We start from the raw sequence: 18997 nt of genomic DNA, 5'->3' as shown, positions 1-18997 counted from the left end.
GGGGCAGAGTGGGAGGCGGAGACCACCACAGCCTAGCACTTAGACCCTGGGCACACAGTCTCAGTGTGTGGTATTGAAAGATAAAAAACAAGAGCCCTGACTCTGAGGGGTGCTGAGGTCAAAGCTCAGAAAGCAAATTTCCCTTTGGGTTCACCCATCCCTCTGTGTTCCTTCCCTGTGATTGATCCCTCCATCTACCCATTGCTTTAGTCCATTGGGTGTCAGCCCCATATCAAATCAGTTACCATGTCCTATTGATTCTACCTCTTTCATCTGTCTTTTCTCACTACAGCCTAACCCTCAATTCATGCCAGAATTGTCTCTACCCTGGATTACTATAAAGCCACCTACTTGGACGTCTTAGCTCCATCCGCCTCTACCCCTCCTCCCCTTCCCCAGCGGCATCTCTTGAACATACACATAATCCATTCTCCAGCCACTGATGTTCCTTACACGTGAGTCTCATCATGCCATGCCCTTTTTAGAATCTGCCTTTGACTCTCCAGCACCTTTAGGTCAGGTCTGAACGCATTAACATGATCCATGAGACCTGCATCGGTCTGGTCTCAGTTTACCTTTCCAGAAACATTTCTCACCCCGGAGACTTATTTTAGTCAATACTGAAATACTTTCAGTTCAAGGTACCATGCTTGCCCTGGCTCCAGGCCTGGTCTTATGTGCAGTTCTCTTTACTTAAAACAAATGTGGAACCAGCTCTTCCTCTTCTCCTTCCTCATTCCCTTTTGCCTAGGTAAATCTTATTCTTCAGGTTTTCAGTTTAGACCTTCCTGTTTTCAGGAAGCCTTACTGGACACCTATGAACAACTTATGTTCCCTCAGCGTTCTCAGTATTACTCCTATGGTCACACTTATCACTGTGTTTTAAATGCCTGTGTATTCAAGTGGACCCTTCACACGACAGTTAGCTTCCTGGGGGCAGGGGCTGAGGGTTTCTTGTTTACGGATATATCCATAGCACCTAGCACAGTGTGTGGCTTATAGTCAGCCGTTATTAAATACCAGATGATGTTCAGATAGGTGGATTTCATCCCAGATCACCAGTAAAGATAGATCAGGGAAAATAGGAAGGAAAGCAGATATGGAGTCATACCAAGGGGATAGAAGAACCAGGAAAGCTGAGAGAGAGCAGCACTGAAGAGGAGAAAAGCAGGCAAGCTTGCCCTGTCCTACCATTTGTGAGGCCTCAGACAATAATACAAATTGAGGCCCACATATATCTAACTGTTATAAAGTTAAAAATCAAGCCACTAAACTGCTAAATGAAGTATATTTTATCCTCCTACCTTTACAAGTATATATTCATGAAAACCTGAGAAGACCAGGTATTATTTTAGAATTCCCAGACATGTCAGAGTTCTGTGCCAGAAGAAGGATGCACGAAGTGGCTCTGGAGTGTTGACACCACAGTCCCCACAGCCAAGCTCCATCTACGTTTCCTGAAAACAGCCATCCAGAGGCCACTCCTGGGGCCCACACAGGTGTTGTCTACATCAGGAAGTGGCTCCAGGACCATTAGAGTGTGGACATATGGAATCCCAGGTGCCCAGAATGTGGCCTAGAAGGGGCAGTGGAAGAGCATAGACTCCATGTGGGCTGATCTCCTTGCCCTGCAGACTAGGGAGAAGCATGGCCAGAGAGGGTTGTGTCTGAGGCTGACATTGCAAGCAGGAGATGACCTGGATTTATTCTAGTACACATACTCCTAGTGTCTATCTGTGAGGGTGTAGCATTGTCAAGGACTGTCTAATATTGTATTTTTAAAGCCCCATTCAAATATATAAACATACCTTAAAGGTTGTAGATACAAGACCATGTGACTCTCTGTTCTGTTTATACAAGACCATGTGACTCTCTGTTCTGTTGTGTTCTGGGAAGCAATTTAGTGCCTAAGAGCAGTCTTTCAAGCTGAAACAGGGTTCTGAGTTGTGAGTTGGTTTGAATCCTGAGTTGTCCATTTACTGGCTGTGGAGCCCTGGACAGAATGCTTCATCTGCTGAGTAGAGGTAATAAAATCTTCCCCTAGGATTGTAGTGAAAGTACATGAGGTTAAAGTCTTTAAAGGCTTAGATCAAGTAAATGCTCAATAGATCACAGTGCTGTCATCATCATCATAATCACTGTCATTTTTACAGCTGTTATTCCTTCCTGTCTGTAACTATTGAGATGACCTTGGGCAAGTCATGTAACCTCTCAGAACCTCAATTTCTTCATCCATAAAATGAGGTCTTTGGAGCAGAGGATAACTAAATTTCTGTCCAGTTAAGATCAGGGACTTTTTGGAGTGCCTTGTTTTTCAATTTACATTAAACCGGAAGTTGACCCCCAGGCTACATTGTAAATTGTTAACAGAAGTTATCTACTATGCATATAATATCACTATATATTCTATTTCAAGCAAACCTGATATTGAAAATGTGAATCTTTTGTAAAAACTGAAAAACTCTGGATTAAATGTACAGTTTATGAAGCAAGTACTTGTGATTCATTGTAGAGTTCCTTTATTCACTGGCTCTTCTAGTACATTAAAAATTAAATTTGATTTACAAAAGACATTCAGTTTGCCTGCAACTTTTCAGGGACATATGCAGAGATTTTAAATCTCTTTGAATCACAGAATCCTTTGAGAATTGATTAAATCTGATTCCATTCTCCCAAAAAGGAGCATGGTTGCAAATATTTGCATATAATTTTTGGAGGGGGGGGGGGTCCATGGATCCTAAGTTAAGAATACCTCGCATAAAGCCAAAACAAGAACAAAGCCAGTGAAAATGGAATATGCCAAGGACATTGGAGACATTTTTGAAATTGGACCTCGAAACACCTGGCCCTTTCCAGGATGAGAAAAACAGAGAACTAACATTTATTGAAGGCATCCTCCATGGCAGACACTGTGCTAAGCATTTTATATGTGTTATGTTTTTCTTCCCTTTCCAAATCTAAACAAGACAGGTATTATTTCTGATGGGAAAACTGAGGTTCAGATAATAAGCAATTCTCCAAAGTCACATCGCTAGTAAATAGCAGAAACAAAATTTGAACTGGGGTCTGACTCTAAAGCTACTACGCCATGATAAAAAGCCCCAAATTCCTTCACATCTCTTTCCAAGCTCCCAAATCTTGTGAAAGAAAAGATCACAAAAATGCAGATTTCTCTTCCTTAGTGAACTTCTTACAAGGGAACTCCCTAAGCCAGCTTCATGTTGAAAGCCAATTCTTCCCTCTCCTGTGTTCTGTGCTGGCTCATTGGAGCTGGGCTGACTTGCAGGAGTGCTGTTGAGAAGGGGTAGGGTCCGCGGAGAGCTGAGGGATGTGGCATTCTCTTGGCTGGCCCTGACTCAAAAGTTCTGATCCCCTACGTGCCCCAGTAAAGGTTTCAGCTGACATCTGTGTAAAAGAGTTGTCAGCTGAGGAGCAGAGAAGCGGCCTGTCAGACTCAGAATGTCCCACTTGCCAAGTCTCACATGAGAAAAGTGAAGACAGGCCCCATTTGGAAAAGAAGAGGTGCTCTGCAAGAGATTTATTACATAAGGGTCATGTTGCAAAACATATGCTGTGCTCAGTAGACTCAACTCCTCCTTGATTCATTCATATTTCACAAGATAGCTAATTAATCTCTTTAAAACAGAGGGAATGGGTGGCAGAATAAATGAAAGGCCTTATATGAAGGACAAAACAATCTGAGTCTTATTGGAATCCTGTCTTGGTCCTATAAGCTAATATTGAACTTTCTTCATAAAGAGCCTGATCCAGTACTATGCAGAAATCACTGAGGTTTGCACACTTACAGACTTTATATATCAAGGTGAGGTCTGTATCCTCATGTTCTAACCTGTCAAATTAGAACATTCTTGGTGGATTGGAAATAACACTCACAAATCCATTTTTGGTTTCAAGTCATTTTAAGATATGCTATCTTATCACCTCAGACTTCACAATGTGTCCTAGAAAATCATGCTGTTTTCGCAGTGATATTAGAGGCACAGTGAGATGTGGTATTTGATTTAGATTTTCCTTATAATTTCCCACGTGATATAGAACTGCTTCATGAAATCACTTGCTGCTAAGCATTTCAGACCTTTATGTGGCAGTAATGAGAAAAAACAACTACACTTGAAAATGTTCAGGAGTGAAGCATGCATATTTACAAGTAGCTGACATCTGATATGTAATTTTTCTTATATGCTATGTATGGTGCAAGAGATTTTCCTGTAGTGTAAAGGAGGTACCTTCTTCTTATATCAGCGAGGCAGCATAATGTAGTGGTTTAAGTGTCAACTCTAGAGCCAGACTATGTGGGTTTGAGTCCCAGCTGTACTGCTTATCTGCTTTGTGACCTTGAGCAACACACTTAAACTTTGTATGTCTTGTTTTCTCATCTAGAAAATATAGATAATAGCAAGTTCCTCCCTTACTGAGTTAATTTGAAGATCGGGTGAATTAATATATGTATAATGTGCTTAAAACAGTGTTGCATATAATGTGTTATCTGTGTTAGCCATTGTTATACAAATGTGTAAATATGACCAATAAATTGTACTTTAAGTGTTAAAGGGGTCAAAAAATAAGTTAGCTTATCCTTAGTTTAGGATAAGGCTTTACGCCAAGTTTATTCTTATCTCTGTCTTGAGAAAGCTCTAACTAGGACGGCTACTATTCTTCTCTCTTATAGCAAGTGCGCATAGCAATCAGTGGGTCCCCTAGTATCTGTGGACTGAGGATCCTTGTGTACCAATAAATGGAAACATGCACCAAATATTTGGTAGATACACATACCCAATGTATTCTTGCCAAATGCATGTCAGCCCTACTGTATAATGAAATACAGGCAGACCTCGTTTTATTACACTTGGCTTTATTGTGCTTCACAGATACTGCGTTTTTCACAAATTGAAGGTTTGTGTCGATGCCATTTTTCCAACAGCATTTGCTTACTTCGTGTCTCTGTGTCGCATTTTGGTACTTCTCACAGTATTTCAAACTTTTTCACTATTATTATATTTGTTATGATGATCTGTGATCAGTGATCTTTGATGTTACCACTGTGACTCATTGAAAGGCCCAGGTGATGGTTAGCATTGTTTTGGAATAAAGTATTTTTAATTAAGGTATATACATTTTTTTTTAGACATAACTCTATTGCACACTTAATAGACTACAGTATAGTATAAACATAACTTTTATATGCGTTGGGAAACCAAAAAATTCGCTTTATTGAGATATTTGCTTTACTGTGGTAGTCTGGAACTGAACCTGCAATATCTCTGATGTATGCCTGTACCTTTATTTTAAATGTTACTGACTTCATAATAGTATTACATATAATACTATGCATATACACTCAATGAATACTAAGGAAAAAGTGTGGTAATAGTATGTGAGGGGTCCTTCAAACCATTTGGTGCTTAAAAAGTGTCTTCATTTTGAATACCTAGAATATAGTTGTTGTTCTCATGGAGATTATATTCTAGTGAGAGACAATGAACCAGTACACAAATAAGATGAGATAATTTTAGAGACATAAGTGGATGGAGTGAATAAAACAGAACAATGTAATAGAAAGAAGGCCTTGCTGAAGTCCTCAATGGTGTGTCTACTGCGCTGAGACACAACTGAATTGGGGGAAGAGAGTTCCACACTCAGAGAACAGCAAAGGCAAAAGCCTTGAGATAAGTATGAATTTGACATGTTTGGGAAAGGGAACAGAAGCTTAGATCTTGGGGGGGAGGTAAGGAGAGGTGATATAAGTTGAGGTTTTGGAAGTAAGCAAGGGCTTAATCGTGTAGTAACTGTAGGCCGTGGTAAGGTGTTTGATTTTATTCAGAGTGCAGCGGGAAACGATTATGTGCTAGAATAACATGATAAGATTTGTATTTTTAAATATTTTGCTTTGCTGTCGTGTGGAGAACGAAGTATGGGGTGCCTAAGTTGTCTCAGAAAGATCTGTTAAGAGCCATTTGCTGTAGTCTAGATAGATATTGATGGCCTGGACTAGAGTGGGGCAGTGACATACAGAGAAGCAGAAAGATTTGCAATATATGCTGGAGGTAGAAACAACAGGACTTGTTAATTGGATGTAGATGGTGAGTTAAAGGAGGAACCATGGAATCGCATGCAGTCAGCTCTCCATATCCCCGGGTTCCCCATCTGCGGACTCAACCAACCACTGCTCAAAAATATTCTAAAAACAAAATTCCTGAAAGTTCCCAAAAGCAAAACTTGAATTTGTGGTGAGCTGGCAACTATTTACATAGCATTTACATTGTATTAGGTATTATAGGTAATCTAGAGTTGATTCGAAGTTTACGGGAGGGTGTGCATAGGTTATACGAGAGTACTACACCATTTTTTAAAGGGGGTTTGGGCACCCATGGGTTTTGGTATCAACGCAGGGGTTCTGGAACCAATCCCTGACAGGTATCAAGGGACAACGCTATTTTCAGGTCTTACTAATGTCCTGTCTTCACAATGAAACTGTCTCCAGCCAATCAGCTCCAGGTGCTTAGGACACATTAGTGAACAAAACAAAGATCCCTGCCCTTGTGGAAGTTGTATTCTCTTCTGTACTACTTCTCCATCAGTGCCTGTAATTCACACTAAATTTTATGTGTCTTTGCATTAGTCTCTAATTATTTCAGATACATTATTTTTGTTCTCCAAATAGACGGTCAGCTTCTTAAGGACCAGGGACCCCAGTAATGTCTAGCTTAATGCTGGCGGTTGCAAAAAGGAATAGTGAAAATGTGTCTTTTTCATAGATAACTTCTTGTATATAGGGTTGCCTACTTTAAATAAGTAAATTTGTGAAAATCTAAAATTGCAATTCAGATAATTGGAAAGCCAATCATTTTTCCATTAGAAAGGGATATTTACTCACTCAAGAGTTAATTTAAAATAACAGATTCCCCTAATGAATGTAATTAAAAGTTTGTTAACAGGTCATTATGTATTTGTCAGGGATACAGTAAAGGAACTGAAGCTAGAGTATCAGGGGCCACAGTCAATTTTAAATTATGCAAAATGAAGACAAAGAAGCTGAAATTTAGAGTTCTAAGTAAAAAAGAAAATAAGTTCTGATATCTAAAAATTCAAACATATAGACAGCTTTACAGAGAACTTCCATTTTCTAAATTTAGAGTTCATAATTGACAATTATAAATTGTTTCTTTAACCAGATCACGTTCATGCTGGCAATGAAAGGTAATCATTTGAATACACAAGAAAATTGGCTTTTGGTTATAGCTTTCTAAGTGTGTCTTAAAATATAAAGAAGAAAACAAAATTCATGGTTTTCTGTTTTGCAAGGAAGACTGAGCATCTTCATAAACACTCACAGGATATTGACTCCTTTTCAAGACTCCTTATAATAATGTTGGCATTGAAGTGCTATTGCTAGTGTAATGTTCTGTCTAACACATCTGTGGGTTAATTAAGCTTTTGAGGACTATCCCAGGAATCCAGTGACCATTTATAACTTTGTTTCTAGGCAAAATGCTTCTGAATTCTAGAATACTAACTTTAAACCCAAGGTTAGGAACACACCCCAATTATTAGGGATCCTCTTAAGCTTGTTTCTGTAATTCTCATAATCCATTTACTCTTTGAAGACCATCATAATTATCAATGGGAAAGAAAACCTTTAATCAGGTGGTATACAGCAGCACAGTTCTTATAATGAGAATGCATTGATAGATGTTCCCTCTACCTCATTCATTCATTCAACACATTTATTGAGTGCTTCTCTGGGCAAGGAACTAGGCAAACAGCAATAAATCAATTCTGGTCTGTAACCCAGAAGAGCTTACAGCTCCTTGGGGAAGAAGACACATATACAATAGAATGTCTTAAGTACCATTAGGGAGGTATAAATGAAAGGTATTGCAGATTCAGAGGAGAGAAAGATGCTTTCTTCTGATGGAAGTGGGAAGACTCCCTGGAACAGATAGCATTTAAAATGCCACTTGAAAATGGAGAGAATTTGAAAGGGGACAGTCAAAGAAGGGCATCCTGGGAAACATGAAAGCGTAAACAAAGTGATAGAACTAAGAAAGTGTGTATGTACAAGAACAGGTCAGTGCTTCATGCAGTGAACATTTCTAGAGCAATTGCTAGGTGTAAGGTACTGCCTAAGGAGCCAGGGACAGAAAAAAAACTAAGACTTGGTTTTTGCCCTTGAAGAATAATTCAGTTTAACATATCTTAGAAAGTGTGAGTAAGGAAATGGTTTTCAGTTACGTTTGAGGATGGTGAGGCATGCTGAACTGAGGTGTTGGAATTGTATTCCGTGAAAGGCTTTGGTGATGATAATAATAATGCTTATTATTCACTAAGTCCTTCTATGTTCTTTGCACTTTGAAAATTTACGTGGATTAGTTCCTTCTGGTCTCCTCATGAGATATGAGTACTGTTTTGTTCCTACTTGTCAGCTGAGAAAACTGGGGCTTAGCAAGTCAATTAATTCCTTTAATGTTGCCCAGCTGGTAAGTAGCAGAGTAGGGATTTGAACAGGTGTATTGGATTTCAGAGCCCATAACTCACTAAGGGGAGCCATGGAAGACATTTGAATAGAAAAATGATTGACTTGAGCTATCCTTCTTAAGAATTCAGTTGACTACAGTGGGAATACAATGGTTGAAGGATTATGCTAGTGAACAGCTAATGAGAACCTAAATGGAGGTAATGGGTAATGGGTATAAAAAGGGGAAGGAGGTGAGAGAGGTCATAAAGATAACTAACTTGATTCAGGATCAGGGAAGAGGGAAAAGTCAAATACAGCTTCAAGTTTTAGAGTCTGTGGTGCCTGGAAGACACATGGTGCCAGGCAGTGAAATAAAGACCACCAAAGGAGGAACATCTCTTGGGGAGGTAGCAGGGGGCTGGAATGACTAGTGTAATTTTGTACAAGTTGAAGTTGAGGTGCCAATGGGATACAGGTGTGAAGGGTCCAGCAGGTGATTGGAAATAACAAAAGTTGAGCTTAGAAAAGAGGTGTTTCAGATATGGGATCATATTTTACCAATGGTACAGAGGTCAAGGAAGACTGATAAAGGGCTTCAAAGTCATAATTTTATTAGGCTGGAGAAATCAGAAGCCAAATCATAGGATTTGTGAAGTGAAGGGATAGTAAAAAAAAAAAAAAAAATTGAAAAAGGAAGTGTAGGCTGCTCTAAAAGGAATTAAAAGTTAAGGGAAAAGAGAGTAGTTGGCAGACTAAGAGGCTAATAGGAATGAGGAAACTCTTCTTTGTTTTCCTTAAGAATGGAATGACTAAAGATGGTGACTGATGGACTAAGATCTTGGAATTGGTGGGGCTGCATTAACTCAAGGGCACATGTGATAGGTTAGCCAGGTGAGGGATGCCTGGTGCCTCCTTCAGATTCATCCAGACTCTTCCAATCCTTTAGATCACCACTCAAATGCCACCCCTCTGCTAATAAACCTTTGTCTCTCCCATAGTTTTTCCCATAGAGGCTTAAATGTTCCTTATCCCTTTCTCTTATTGCTCTTAGTACATACATACATGGACCAGTGGTTCTCAAACATCAGAGTGCTTCAGATCACCTGGAGGGCTGGTTAAAACATAGATTGCTGGGTCCCACCCCCAGAGCTTGTGATTCTGTAGGTCTGGGATGGAGTCTGGGAATTTGCTTTGCTAACAAGTTCTTGGGTGATGCAGGTGCTGCTGGTCTGGGGACCACCCTTTGTATACTACTGAACTAAACTAAGGACCTATGAGAGGCACAAGTCAAGGATTTGGGAGTTTTATGATGAACTAGTGTGCCAGACCTGGAAATGTTCCAGAAAGATACTCCAGGAATCAGGCATGATTTAAGTGCAAGCAAAAAAGAATGGAATATTTTGCCTAGCTCTGTGAAAGAAAAATACTTCAAAGGAAGCATTAACATAATCCCTACTGAGCAAAGAGTTTTCTTTGGAGAGGTCTATCGTAGGTATAGATTTTTAAAAATAAAATAAAAAATAAAGTGAAAACCACGGCAGTGACTATAATTTCATTTTAATCATGAAGAACTAAGTATTACATGAGCAAGAAGTGCACAATTATTATTTGGGGGAAAATAAGTATAGAGCTCCCATACTGTGTTCCATTTAGAGTCCTATGTTGTTATTATTCATAACAACTGAGGCCTAGAGATATGTGCCATTTCTAAGAGCAGGTTTTATAATTACTATTTTGATTGCCACATCTAATTATTCCCTTAGGTTTACCTGCCCCTGATAGTTACCGTGCAAATCTGACTTAAGTAGATATACCAAATCTCTGAATATGAGTGGGTGTAATTTGTTCTGTACATCATCACTAAGGTGTTGGCCATGGTTGACAAATATGCTAAAAGTTGCACAACCAAAGTGCAAAATCCTTCCTGACATTTGCAAACATCAGTCATTTTAAGTTTCATTCAGTCAAATGCCCACTAAGCTAATGCAACAGTATCAGTGACAATCAGCTTAGAAGAAGCAAAACAACCATTTGGTCATAGCCACACTGTGTAACCTGGATATATCAGAAACCTTATTCTGATCATATGGTCAGAGGCCACTAGATGGAGAGTGAAATTAGTTAGGCATAGGAATAAGTGTATCATTTTAGTTCCAAGCCTACATAACTGCTAATTTCACCATGGTAATTCTCCCATATAACTGAAATTAGATTTTTGAGTTGAAATGCATAAACATCCCTATTAATGTTACCAACATCAAATTATCTGCTTCAGTCTTTTTGAATTACATGTTGTGAATCTTTATTTAAAACCTAAAACTCCACAGAAAAGAAAACAAATTCTCTAGGTCTAATGGTATGCAAATAAATTACTTGGGACTAGCAGAATATAAATAAAGTTCATATTTTGAGAACATATTCCTTTTTTAAATAAAAACCAATTTCAAAATAAAGATTTCGTGGCCCACCTAGAAGAGAAAAAAACAATCCCCTTAAGTCTGAGTGTTACTAAAAATTCCAAACTGTTATAATAAGTGCATATTCTGAGAGAATTAAATTGCTTTGTTGGAAAGTAGAGGTGGGTGTCAGATTATTTGATTTCATTTTTACCATGGCAAAGTGGTAGTTACTGAGTAGCTGGGAAATACTCAGAAAAATTACATGAAAGAAAGTAACTTGTCAGTCTTTTAGGATATATTTGGTGCAGTGTCGTCAGAAGGTAGTCTGCCCTCTCCCTGGAATCAAGTTGCAAACGCTATCCTCAGTAGTAATTAGAGCTAAGCGGCAATTACAGAACGTATGATTTGTTCAGACGCACTGCCTGTCGGCTGTTTCCTAGCACCACATTTCACAGGAGCACCAGGTTGAAATGATGGAATTATTTATCTCTCAATGTACTGCCTCGTACAGTGTTCAAATGCAGAAGTGAACGTGGATTGTAATCTTAAAAACCAAGGTAAGCATTGCCGGCCGATCAGCTTTTACACCTCAGGGAACTCTTTCATGAAGTATATGACAAAAATGTAAAACAGTTAAAATCAATTTTAGAAAAGGGAAAAAGTATCTGAGTTAGAGCAAATAGAATTTTGCTAATTTCGTGACTCCCCTGCCCAAGATCATCTTGGTTTTTCTAACTTGTTTTTATTTAAATTGTAGTACTGGGTCACTTTGCTAAGTATAATAAAGATGTGACAGATTTCCCACATTTCCTTTGTCTTTATGAAGTATAGTTCCTTTTTCTTTTGATGTTTGTCTCACATTTTTACTAGGTAAAAATAAGATTTATGTTTAATCCAAGTATGTTAGAACCCTCTCTCTCTTTTCTATTCTCTTCAGGAAGTATATTTAAGCGGATGATTGTACATGCTCAAGAATTCACATTCAGACTGACAGAACAGTGGCCGGTAGCCTGTAATAAAATTGAGTGACATGGGTGATTTATACTCTTGTCACATGATTTTTATGATAGGCACATTTCAAGCTTTTAATGTTCCATCTAGTTCAAATCAAAACTCAATGGCTAAAAAAAGAAAAAAAACTCAATGGCTTCATGTTTATTTAGATCTTTGGGCATAGAAATCTCTCTGGAAACCAGGTAAGTTTAGCTCCTCGAGAGGGAGTATTGTCTGTCATGAGGATAGATGTATTTTGTATGTATACAATAGATATTTGTGAGATTATTTTTATTTTAATATTATCACTTCAGTTCTCCCCACCGAAAAAATCCTTTTTCTTTCAATTTTGCCATTTTTAAACGTGAATAAATATTACTGTTAGAAACTTAGAAACTCTTGGCAGTAGGAAGATGTTTTTATCTCATTGTCCCTAGTGAGATTTCAGGTGGTTTGGGAAATACTGAAAAAGCATCAGCTTCTTTCATTCTATCTCCTGTGTGGATTAGGGGTGTAAACACTCAGGGTTCAGTAGACTCTTGCAAAAAATGAGTACATTAAGGCCAGTGTGCATTAATGTTTCCAAGGTCCTAGAGACCCTGTACTGTGGGACCTCTTAGCAGACACTGTTGCTCAGCGTCGTTACCCCTATTAGGCTATAGTACCTGATTCTGGAAGAAATTTTTTTCTAGCCCTGGGTCCATAATTGGCTTCATTTTGTATATTTGCTTTGTCATGGAATTATTTATCCCTGAGCATCGTTTTTTCATCAGCAAAACATGGGATGATCGTAAGCCATGTAACAGTTTGGAAGTCTACTTAATATACGTAAAATCACCTTGTGCTCCTCAATGAAAAGTTATAGTATTTGTATAATCCAGGGCACTGATGATGAATTTCTATAAAAATATACCATGAAATTCTATGGTGGATTTAAGTTCTTAACTTGCCCCATTCTGTCATGTGGGTGGCAGGCACTATCATGTAAGCACATGTGAAACAATCCTCAGTTGTTGCAACTGACCTGACGGCTTGAGACATAACTGGAGATATGGCCTTAATTTAATTGTATTTTCTTGTTATGGGGACAAACTCATCCTGATATTAGCAAAATCTTGCTATTAATCTTCTGATTTATAGAAGCAAATATTGAAAATGAAATTAATACAATATAGCTGCAAAACAAGGCAAATGACAAATTTTAAGAGTGCTTTCTAGTTCCCCAGCAGTATTGTGGTAAGAGACAGAGACGAAGAGATGAGCGAGACAGACAGGCACATACGCTTACAGAGACTGTGACAGAAAATGCCAGAGACATCAGAGAGCTAAGAGAGATGAGAGAGGCAGAAAAGAGAAACAGGTGGGATGCGGGAGACTAGGGACACAGAGCGGGATAAGAGAGAGAGAGAGGAAGTGGGTGTTAGAGAAAAAAAGAGATGCAAGTCAATCAGAGTTTGAAAATAGAGATTGTGCAATTTGAGAACTTTGGATTCTTTTTGCATTTTCTTTAACTGAAATTTCAACACACTTTGTCATATTAAATGCGTTGAGTACCAGGTCCACTTTTATGAATGTTTGCTTTCCATTTGTGTCCTTTAAAGCAAAGGGAGCTTAAAAGGCTGTTTGAAGTTCAGAAGAGACCAAGAGTGAAAACAAATGTTCTTCTAAAAGAAAATATTTCCATTCCTTTGTTGCCTTAGAAAACAAGTCATTGAAAAGGAAAATGATGAGTGCTGTGATTAAATTCTCTACTTTCCATGCGGCTCCTGATTAAAAAATCATTATGTCTTTGACTTTTGGTGTTCACAGGGGGAGTGAGAAGGAGTCATTTGGGAAGCCAAAAAGAAATTCCAAAGAATAAAAACATTATAAAGGTACAAGAATAAGCATGATACACAGGGACAGGCACAATCATTTATGATGAATCACTTCCAATGCAGAAGATCCTTGGGCATTGACCAGAGGGCCTTATCTGAGGCTGTTTTGCGTATCACTAGCACCCCAGAAGCTGCCTGCATGACTGAAGCAAGTAGCATCCATTTCTAGGATGTCAGGACAGTGGCAGAGTTCCAAGAAACCAGGCCAGGGATTGGCCATTCTGTTTAATACCCACTAAAGACCCTTTGGAGTGCAAGCATCCCCGGGTCACAAGACTCTCCGTGTTTCTCAGGATAAGGGTGTCTCCCAGTTGCCCAGCTCCTTTGTTTGAAGGACTTAGATGCCCTGCTTAATTAGGTTGTTCCTACTGATACAGTTTTTGCTCTGGTCTACTTCATTCTATACAGATTTCTGCCAAACAACTGAAGATGAAAAAGAAGAAAATCATTTTAGGAGTGAGGCGGTAGGAAATTCCAAATAAGGCATTGGTGCCAATTCTAGTCCACTTGGCAAAATTCAGCCAAACTTACACCACTCTTCCTTTCCTCTCCAAATCCGCCTCATCCTTTTCCCCATTCTAACCCCACTGTCTCCCCATTACCCACAATTTCAGCTCACCCTATCCCTCGCATGGCCAGATTCGTCACCCCATACCAGGTTTCCACAGGGATGGAATGGTGGCTTTCATGCTGCTTACACAGCAGCCCTGGCTGCCAGGTGGGAGCCATCTCTACTGCTCCTGGATAAAAATGGCTTCTTGGCTGATAGAGGACCAAGAGTGGCCTCGTCTATGACAGTCACTATGTAATCATTATAATACTCCACTAGGACTTTTTCTGAATTCTCTATGGTGCGTTATAATTATGGTGGTCATGAGATAGGCATGCAAAAAGGGAAAAGGATTTTAACACAGTTTTTACTCTTCTCTTTATTCCCATTTTGTGTTTTCTAGGAGCCTATTACTTTTTTTAAAAAAATTTTTTAACATGGGCAACAGCTTCTGAATAGCTTTGAAATGTCTGGTTAATATTTAAGCTAAGGAAACCTCTTTTCTCTACCAAGGTGGGAGTAGAGAACACTGGCAGAGCAAATATTAACTTTGTTTCTTTAAATTGGGGGAGTTTCTGGGAGAAAAATATCTTTTTAAAAGGACCGTTAAGTAAACCAGTATTCTTCTTTTCTTTCCCCATCTTTGGTTCTTAAATGTAAACAGCCTAGACACTGAATGCAAAACTGAAATTCTCTGAAACTAGGGGGCAAAACATTTGGTGTCCCGGAGCTAGAATTTATAGCAGCAGCTGGGTGTGCTGACCTCCTGAGTTGTATGCAACCCCTGCAGTCTGGCCCTTCCTGTGAGCTGTCCCCGTAAGGCCCTGCTTCTGCGATCTGTTCCAGTAGAAGGTCAGTTGCCATCGCTTGGAAAAATGTGTCTTTTCAGATAGCATTTTTGTTGCACTTCTGATAGAACTTTGGTATGAAAGCCACCAACAGAAATGTGTGTACCTCCTCCTGTGAAGCTATTTGAATTAGTTATATTGATCCAAACAGTATGGTTAAAAGCAGAGTTTGAATGAATTTTGGTTCTCTCTTTTTCTCCCCATTGGGAATACTAAAATAATTATTTAAAATTAGGTGTTGTAATCAATCAGCTGCTGCTCTTTAAAAGGGAAAGAGGGCTTCCCTGGTGGCGCAGTGGTTGAGAACCTCCCTGCCAAAGCAGGGGACACGGGTTCAAGCCCTGGTCTGGGAAGATCCCACATGCCGCGGAGCAACTGGGCCCGTGAACCACAATTACTGAGCCTGCGCGCCTGGAGCCTGTGCTGCGCAACAAGAGGCTGCAATAGTGAGAGGCCCGCGCACCGCGATGAAGAGTGGCCCCCGCTTGCCACAACTAGAGAAAGCCCTCGCACAGAAACGAAGACCCAACACAGCCATAAATAAAAATAAATAAATTAATTAACAAAAAAACGTGCTCTTAAAAAAAAAAAAAAAAGGGAAAGAATGTTGGCTCTTGGCCACATGAGATTTTCTCTTTCATTTAATTTCTTCCAGTATTCATATTAATAAAACCATTAAAATTAAAATCTCATTTAAAAATGAGTACTTCTAAATTTCAGTCTATATACAAAAGGGAAACAGACTAAATACTAATCTACTTAAATTTTCAAAGAAGATAAAGACGTCAATATATGATTCTTGTACATCTTTGATTGTACAGACAAGTATTTGAAATAGTGTCTCTGGGCAATGAGCTTTAAATTTGATTCCTACCATCAGTCAGGTATCATGCTGGATTAAGTTCTCCTAACCCCATTTTTTCTCATATAAGATGAAAGGTGAATTCCTAAATTATGTTTACTGCTAAAATTTTATGAACTATAGTTCCTCTAGAAATATTCAGCAGTTTGAGAAACATAGTTGTCTTTCCTAGGAAAGTCTGTAGTTTTAGGAAGGTTTCTAAAATAAGTCATACTGCCATTATGTCCCTAGCATGCTGTAAAGGGAGAGCAAAGAGTTCCTCTGAAACCAAAAGAGGCGTCAGATTTCAAGAAAGCATCTTGATGCCATAGACAGGAGTCACTGGGCAAATGTAGCTCAGGACCATCTCCCTACGTCTTTTTGCCAGAAAATTTCATCAGGCTCCTGACCTCCCAATCCAGTCTCGACCTCAGACAATTTTAGTAAAGCCCTGTCTGGAGATAATTTTGGCTTCTCTAAAGACTTAGTAATTTAGGAACTAAGCATATGACATTCCCTTTTGATAAGTTAGGTGTATTAAAAACTATTTCAAAAAACTTGACAAAGCATTTGTCAGAACTCTGTTTTCTCTTCTTTGAGTTTCCTTCTTTTCACGGTCATGCTTAATAATACTGGGTTACAAGTGAAGAAAACGGTTAACAGAGAAAAAATTATTTAAATTCAGCTTAAAGAAGACAATTGGTTCTTAAGACTTTTTTGTGAACCAATTATCTTCTTTACTTAAATTCTGAAATTCTCAGATTTTTCAATGCTGCTTTAAAAAAGGATTGCAGCTAATGAAGTATGTCACATGTTTAATCAAACTGTATTTTGTACTCTATAGTAAATAAATCTTACCCATTTTTTCAACATTGAAATATAAGAAACAGTGCATGGACAAAATATTCAGAGGTAAATGAACCACCACTGGGCTATATGTATTCTATTGCTACACATCCAAAAAGTCATTCATTGCATCTTAGTGAAAGATTCATCAACTTGTGTAAAAGCTGGCATATTACCACTAACCCAAAGGACATTGCGGCTTAAATCATGATGTGGCTTCACTGCTGTTTTTGATGTAGCACTTCATTATTGCTTATAAACTTCAGGGTGGTACTCAGAAGAATTTATTTTTAAAGTCAACATTCTGCCAGAATGCTGCTGCTGTTGGAGCACTTTGGAGGGAACCCTGAACTGCCCCAAGGGAGATTCAGGCACAAAACTGCCAATTGTTAAGATTTTACAGACTCAGAGTTCTAGATATACTTTTTTCTCTTTGGCATCCCTGGATTCTATGTCAGTCTCCTCTAGTCACTTATGAAATGCAGCAAGGAAATATCAGCATTAAAGGGAACTTTTATTTTCTCACAAATCATTTTGAGCAAAATCAAGCTGGCAGTAGAAAAAAGAACTTAAGAAAACATATTTATCTTAAAATTACGCAAACTTGAGAGTATTTCAAGATGTTCTTCTTGTTGAGGAATTTTGCCTCTATGTGTCAAAGTAGTTTACTAAAGTTAATAACATTAAATATATCACTTTTAAAAAATTTCTATTGAAATGTAGCATACAGAAAAGTGCACATAAATGTACAGTTGAATGAATGTATACAAACATACACACCTGTGAAACTAGCACTAAGATCTAATAAAAGAACATTTCCAATATCCTAGAAGTCCCTTTCATGCTCCCTTCCAGTCACTGCACCCTAACCTCATCCTACCCTTCCTACAGAAACCGCCATAATCTTAACAGCATAGATTAGTTTTGCCTGATTGTGTACTTGAAATAAATGGTATCATACAGCATGTTGATGTATGTTCCTTTATTTTAGTTATTTTTCTCAACATTACAAGGTTTATTCGTTGTTTCACGTCACCATATACCATTTTTTCTTATTGCTATATTCCATTATGTGAATGTCAAGTTGTGTGAAGATACCAGAATTATTCTTTCTATTGTTGATTAGTTAATTGGCCAATTTTCAATTTGGGGCTATTATGTATAGTATTGCTATGAACTTTCTCATACAGATCATTTCTGTTAGCTATATACTTGGAAGTAGAATTGCTGAGTCATAGAGTAAGTGTATATTCAGTTTTAGTAGACATTGCTAAATCATTTTTCAATGTAGTTATAACAATTTACACTTCAGATAAGAGCTCTGGTTGCTCCATATCCTTGTCAGCACTTGGTAATCTCTGTCTTTCTTCATTGTAACCATTCTTGTGGGTATGTAGCAATATCTCTTAGTTTAATGCATATCCCTAATGACAAATGAAGTCAGGTGCTTTTTCATATGTTTACAGGCCATTTTAGTATCTACTTTTGTGAAGTGTCCATTCAAGTCTTTTGCCCAATTTTCCTACTGTGCTGTCTTTGTCTTACTGATCTGTAGGAGTTCTTTATCCTAGATTCATGTCCTTTGTCAAAACACATATATTGTGAATATCATTCATACTCTCTGGATGGCCTTTTCATTCCCTTGATCATGTCTTATCCTTACATTCGTATTCTTAATAGAGTATATTTGTCATTTTTTTCTTTTATGATTAGCACTTTTTGTTTCCCATTTAAGAAACCTTTGCTTACTCCAAGGTCACAAAGATGTTCTGCTTTTCTCTTTATTGTTTACCTTCTGATCCAGAAACACTAAGAACTCCTGAGTGCCTGAACAAGTTTTAAATTTTAAGACATTCCATATTTCTATGCTTTTTGCTTATGCAGTTCCCTTCACCATTCTCCCATACCCACCTCTCAAAATACTAACCATTCCTCAGTCTTGTCTTAAGAGATAGTTCACCTATGGAAATATTTATGAACCCAGCTCCTAGTCAGTTCTAATTTCTTTCTCTCTTGAACTTCCTTAAAATTTTGTTGATAATATATGACCACTGACATATCCTGCCTTTTATAAGTATTAATGGATTTAACTATTTATGCTCTCCAGGGATATGGCATAGTGTCACAGGGGTAGGAATAGTTCATAACTACAGTAACAGAAACTTAA

At 38.3% G+C, this 18997-nt stretch overlaps 1 protein-coding gene across 6 annotated transcripts in view; it reads left to right on the top strand.

Annotated features, from left to right (window-relative positions):
- The window catches only part of ZNF385B (zinc finger protein 385B), a 146058-nt gene that overhangs the window by 30489 nt on the left and 96572 nt on the right, over window positions 1-18997 (top strand). For 2 of the 6 annotated variants that reach the window (XR_005020692.1, XM_036858810.1), the window contains exon 1: window positions 11287-11432. The exons of 2 other annotated variants lie outside the window; for them this stretch is intronic. Coding sequence is in view for 2 of the 4 variants with exons in the window: in XM_036858810.1 (XP_036714705.1) it covers window positions 11369-11432 (64 nt within the window). In the remaining 2 variants the exon portion in view is untranslated. Of the gene's footprint in view, window positions 1-11285; window positions 11433-15084; window positions 15148-18997 lie in introns of those variants that run through there. 2 more of the 6 variants (XM_036858814.1, XM_036858816.1) reach the window with 2 other exon arrangements.

The sequence above is a fragment of the Balaenoptera musculus genome, chromosome 7 (assembly GCF_009873245.2).
Source record: "Balaenoptera musculus isolate JJ_BM4_2016_0621 chromosome 7, mBalMus1.pri.v3, whole genome shotgun sequence".
Taxonomy (NCBI): domain Eukaryota; kingdom Metazoa; phylum Chordata; class Mammalia; order Artiodactyla; family Balaenopteridae; genus Balaenoptera; species Balaenoptera musculus.
This window is presented reverse-complemented; position numbering and strand designations above follow the sequence as displayed.